The following is a 5,597-nucleotide window of genomic DNA, read 5'->3' on the forward strand; positions in this document are numbered from 1 at the left end:
ATACCGATACCGATAACTTCCTGCTTCTCAAGACCGATACCGATAACCGATAATAATATAATATATATTAAATGTACCTGTAGTTTTTTCCTCGTTTTAGCCCTGGGGTCATCTCTGTCAAACTTCTTGCCTTTTTCAAAAGCCTCGTCGATAGGTAAAAGCCCCGGTGCCTTTGCAGCTGGCTTTGGATTCGCCGCTAGTTTAGCAGCGCAGGCGTCTTCGTACGCTTTTAACACACCATCGTAGCGATGGCGATGTTAAAGGTGACTAATCAGGTTGGAAGTATTATAGCTCGTTGCCTTTCTCCCTCCTCGTGGAACTTCTGCATTGCATTTGTTAATACAAATAGCAAGCGAACTATCTAACTCTGAAACTTTGAAATAGTCCCATACTACCGACGACATGTTTGTTTACTGTCCTGGCTTCACGGCCGCACACCATTTACGTCACAGACAGGCATGAGTTAGGGAGCGCTGGATTTGTGAAAAACTCCCCTCTTCCTAAACCACTAATACCACAGTACTGGCAAAACGGGAGGAGCCGAGTGAAAAACAAGCGCCCCTCATCCCAATCCACCCACACCGCAGTATTTTTTTACCCAAAAATATATTGTATATTATCGGGGCTATTAATACTTTTATCGGGTTTATCGGGATTAGAGATGTCCCGATCCGATCACGTGATCGAGGATTGGAGCCGATCACCTGATTTTCAAAAGATCGGAATCGGGAGAAAAAAAATCGGGGATCGGGATTTTTTTTTTTTTTTTTATAAATACTTTTTTTTAATTTTGTATTCAATGTTACAAAACAAAAATGACCATGTTCAAGTCTTAAAGTCTTCCTGAGGCCTTAGTTTTGGTTTCAAATTACACAACATCATGTATGTGTTGCTTCTTTGGGGCTTGTTTTCATAGACCTGGTTGCTTATTTCTCTCAAATCTGGCAACAGAGTGGGCGCAGTGTCTAATTGTAGCAGTAAGCCAACGAGTACTGAAAGCTTTATTTTGTTTTGATCCAATGCTGCACAACTGAACTGATCCAATGCTGCTGTGAAAGAAAGAAGCTATATCCATGTTGGATAGAATATCCAATTTAAATAAAAAAATAACCTTAAGGGACAACTTGAATGCTTTTTTTTTTTCCTCTTAATGCATTGCATAAAGATCGGATCGGGAAAGATCAGTATCGGCAAAATCAAATGATCGGAAGCAAAAAAAGGTGATCGGGACATCCCTACTTTTATAGTTCTTGTTTGTGTTACATTCCCTTTCCTTCAATCTCCACCTTTTCTTTCTCTGTGCATGGTCTCATTCCTCTCCTCTCTTCCGCCATATTCCTCCCCAATCTTTTCTCCCCTTTTCCTTTGTCCTTGACACCTTTCTACCTTCCTCCTCCTCCTCATCACCCTCCTCTTCCTCCTCCTGACTCCCACTTCCTCGTCAGATCAAAGAAAGTTAAGTAGGGCAGTGACTGTGGTGGGCGTCAAAGGGCTTAAGGTGTGTGTGTGTGTGTGTCGTTATTTCTGCAGATTATTAGAGAATGTATGTTGGTTAACATTAGCACTGTGTGGGTGGATGATGTGTGTTAACATATTTCCATCTGTTGACACACACTCAGGTTAAATTACACATAATGATTCCCTAGTTTTTTACTCGTATTGTTATATTTTCCAACAGAAATCATGTATTATGCCCTTTTTTTTAACCAAATGTTTCAATAAGAAAAGACTCATTTAGGAACAAGTAGGAGAAATCTATTGGGTCAGTCATAAGCCACTATCAGAAACAGGAAGCAGAAGTACAAATAAAGCAAAGTGGACGTATATAAATAAACTAAACAGAAAAGCAAAGTGGGTAAGTGTTTTTCCCACTCTGAATACCACATGTGAACGTTTACCTTTTGAGAGTAAACTCAAGGTTCCTACGCACACAAACACTGCAGCCTCCTGGAACATTTTAATGATACCACACAGGTTTAGACTTCAACTATGTAAATAACTTTTTCCGTCTGTTGTATGCCACTTAAAACTACATTACCCATGAGCCACTTGGGTCATGAACTACCAGAGTTATGTCCAGAATCCTTCCTAAGACTTTTAAGTTGCAAAATTATTATTTATGTTACAGGAATGTACTTTGGGACTTGTAGCTGAGTTGTCTGCCAAAGTTTTTTACGCAGATTTATACTTTTACATGTTTTTCCCACCTAGAAACAAACTATTTTGTTGTCAAATGTGCCGTCCACTGTATGCATTTACCTTTTAACACCTTTGCCTTGTTATAAAACACTCAACAAACTCAATAAAAGTTGTGTTGGCAATATAAAACCGACACTTATTAATAAAACAATTTGTTCTCTTGTATAAATATCTTGGATAATCCTCAGTTCCTAACATTTGTCTTGCTTTTTTTTAGCTTCCTATTAATTGAAGTAAGATTGCCCTTATGTATCATTTTAGGCTGTATCCAATACCAACCTGCATCATAACACCCTCACATGTTAACACACACCACTTTTTTTTTTTACGCTGCTACGGATAGTCTTGCACGGTACATTCTCAAAGATATTGAGGTGACTGTTATTTTGTACCTATTGATTGTTGTGCTTTGATTTAGGTCTTAATGTGTGCATGTGTATAAAGGTGTCTGTTGATTGGTATATACATATTTTTATATACATCTTTGTTGTTGTATTCCGGATTATGGAAAACGATCTCTCTGTCTGTATACATTTGACCGATTGCCTCACCGTTCTCCTGGAAGTCGACCTTGACCTTGTTGGACTCAGCGCTGGTGGCTCTGGTCCAGGTGTGGCCCGGCTGCTGCTTGGTCCAGGCCGTGATGTCGCACCAGTAGAAACCTCGGTCGGACAGCTGGACCCCCGCCAGGCGAAACCGAAACTCTGCCGGACCCGACTTAGTCAGAACCAGACTGTCTCTGAGGGGACGGAGACACACAGGGGGGTCAATACATTTCAAAATATAGAGATTCAAGGCCATTATTGTCATTCGTAGAGGAATGTTATATATATAGATATTTAATATAACCTAGACTCCAGCATAAATAACCAAAACTCCAGCAATAAAACAACATACATAGAACTTACATTTTGTTTACATTGTAATACAATTATAACAAAAGAAGTGCATTATAGACAGGGCTTCTGTAGTCCAGATGTGTTAATGTACCTCCGGTTGGGGTCCGTGGCCCCTCCGTGCTGCAGGACGTTGTCGGGGCTGAGGGTCATGATGGTCCTCACAGCGCCCTCCAGACTGTCCTGTGATTGGACGAGCACCGAGTAGCCCGCCTCCCCGAGGTTCTCTGTTGCCACGGCGCAGCTCATCTCAAAAGTAGCCCCGCCCACCGAGGCTTCACGGAGCCGTTTGGCCACGACGTTCAGAGTGGGACCTGAAAACAAGACAACTCTATAATCAATCGAGCCTTCAGAGGGTCCGACGGGGGGAAACCCCGACAGGAAGTCATGAGCAATTACACTATGATCTTCTGATTCAACACACACACGCAGTACTGCAGTTACATCATGCAACAATTAGCTAAATTGAGGTCACCAAGGTCAGAAAGTGAGGCAGAGAATGGAGAGGAAGTGTGTGAGAGTGAGACAAGAGGCCTGCTGTTATGCTGAGGGGTTTACTATGAAGTCTGGAAATGGTAAGGAGACATTAGAGCTTATTCATAAAACCCAACAGCAGGCGTACTGTGATCGGCTGGAAGTGTGTTAGTGTTTTATGTGGGGTAATGCTTCTAAAAGGAACTTCATTAAGTCAAAATGTGTATTCTTTGTGGGCCAGATCAAAAAATCTAGGTTAAAGCAACGACTCAATGATTCTGAGTTGAACCCAGCAGACAGGAGGAAGTTCAGGACAGAACCATGGTGGATATTAAAGAGTTTCCTCACGTTTGGTGTCCCATCGTACAGCGAGAGGTGCACTCTGAGCCTCTCCGGTGTTCATCATGTCGCCCTGGCTGCTCACGCTCCACGCTGACACCGTGCAGACATACTGGCCCATATCGATCTCCTACAGGAAGGGAAAGGAGTCAGTGATCTACATCAGAATAATAACTTGTTCGGAAAATATCACTGGTCCCCGGCTTGAGCTTCAATCTCAGGATCCATGTATCTGTGATCCTCTCCAGAATGGAAGTCACACACAGAGCATCAACTAGTTCCTGAACAGTGTCCTTCACATGCTGATATCCAAGAGAGGGAGTTACACAGTCACAAGATGGAGGAATAGAAAGCAGTCTTCAATGTTTACTTCAGATTAGCCATGTATTGATTATCCTCTCAAGAATGGAAGAAGAATTTGTTGTTATTTTTCTCAAAAATTCAGACTTTCTCAAAATCTAAAAACTTGGACATTTTCATCAAAATTCTAACTTTTTCATCAAAATTCTGACTTTCTCTCAAAGATCTCACAATTCTGACTGTTTCTAACAATTCTGAATTTTTCACAAAATTCTGACTTATTCACCAAATTCTCAAAAATCTGAATTTTTCTCAAAAATCAAAAAATGTTGACTTTTTCACAAAATCTAAACATTCAGACTTTTTTCAAAACAATTCAACTTTTTCTCCAAAATCTCAAAATTCTGACTTTTTCTCAAAATTCTGACTTTTTCAGTCACTAGATGGAGGAATAGGAAGCAGTATTCAATGTTTACTTCAGATTAGCTCCACGTCAGAAATGAGCATGCTTGTCATATGTCTCTCTCCATAGAGGCTGAATCATCATGTTAATCACATAGCTATCATATGCCTCAAACAGTCCTGATGCTCTTCTAGGTAATCACACATCCTGTCATGTTCACAGCTACAGTTGGGATACCGTTGTTATCATGTTACTCTGATATTGGACGAGGACATTCAGTATTTTCCCAACATAACTCAACCAGAGGAACACAGGCTTCTGATAGTCTCCGTTTTTCGCTTAAATCCCTCTCGATGTTTACCTGTGTTCGGAGGAATCGCAGTTTGAACGTGTCGGGCTGGACTCTGGTCAGTGACATCACGCCGCTCTTCAGCCTATCAGAATACATCGCTCCAGGCATCAGGTTGCCATAGCCATCCAGAGAGCCAATGGAATTAGAGGTCTGAGGACCGCCCACTAAACCTGCGTGTGATTGGACGAGAGAGGTTATTTGTGGTCTTTTAATGATTCTGAGATACGTTTTTGAATGCTGTGTTGAGGTAAAAGTACCAGGAAGTGTGGTGTGACCCCAAGTGACCCCCAGGCGACCACCCAGGGGCAGATGGGTAATGTTGGTCACATGACACGCCAGCTCTGTGGGTTCAGCCGTCATCTGGGGATTCGAGATGGCCACAAGGGTCACCGTGAAGCTGGGTTCTGAGGAGACAAACATTTAAAAGCTTTTAACGACATTAGATGGTTAAATATTGGTTAATTATTGCAGCAACTCGATCCTTATTTAAATAAAAACAGGAGGAGATGAAGTGGTGGCAAGCAGCTGCTGAATGCGTGACACCCTGAGACATTTGTTAGTCCCGGCAAACACACCTCAAAACATTCAAGGCATAAACAATGACACAAAAGCCCAACCCTAATCCTTTGTGAAA

At 41.7% G+C, this 5,597-nt stretch overlaps 1 protein-coding gene across 1 annotated transcript in view; it reads right to left on the minus strand.

Moving 5' to 3' along the window:
- Positions 1-5,367, minus strand: part of LOC104953994 (prostaglandin F2 receptor negative regulator-like) — a gene marked incomplete at its 5' end in the record, with an annotated part of 9,123 nt that extends 3,756 nt beyond the window's left edge. Inside the window, 5 exons of the mRNA XM_010781038.1 lie at positions 2,751-2,938; positions 3,190-3,409; positions 3,918-4,038; positions 4,973-5,133; positions 5,221-5,367. Of these exons, the coding sequence (XP_010779340.1) occupies positions 2,751-2,938; positions 3,190-3,409; positions 3,918-4,038; positions 4,973-5,133; positions 5,221-5,367 (837 nt within the window). The remainder of the gene's footprint in view (positions 1-2,750; positions 2,939-3,189; positions 3,410-3,917; positions 4,039-4,972; positions 5,134-5,220) is intronic.
- Between the last annotated feature and the right edge of the window lie 230 nt (positions 5,368-5,597).

The sequence above is a fragment of the Notothenia coriiceps genome, unplaced genomic scaffold (genome assembly GCF_000735185.1).
Source record: "Notothenia coriiceps isolate Sejong01 unplaced genomic scaffold, NC01 NC01_scaffold00022451, whole genome shotgun sequence".
In the NCBI taxonomy this organism is placed as follows: domain Eukaryota; kingdom Metazoa; phylum Chordata; class Actinopteri; order Perciformes; family Nototheniidae; genus Notothenia; species Notothenia coriiceps.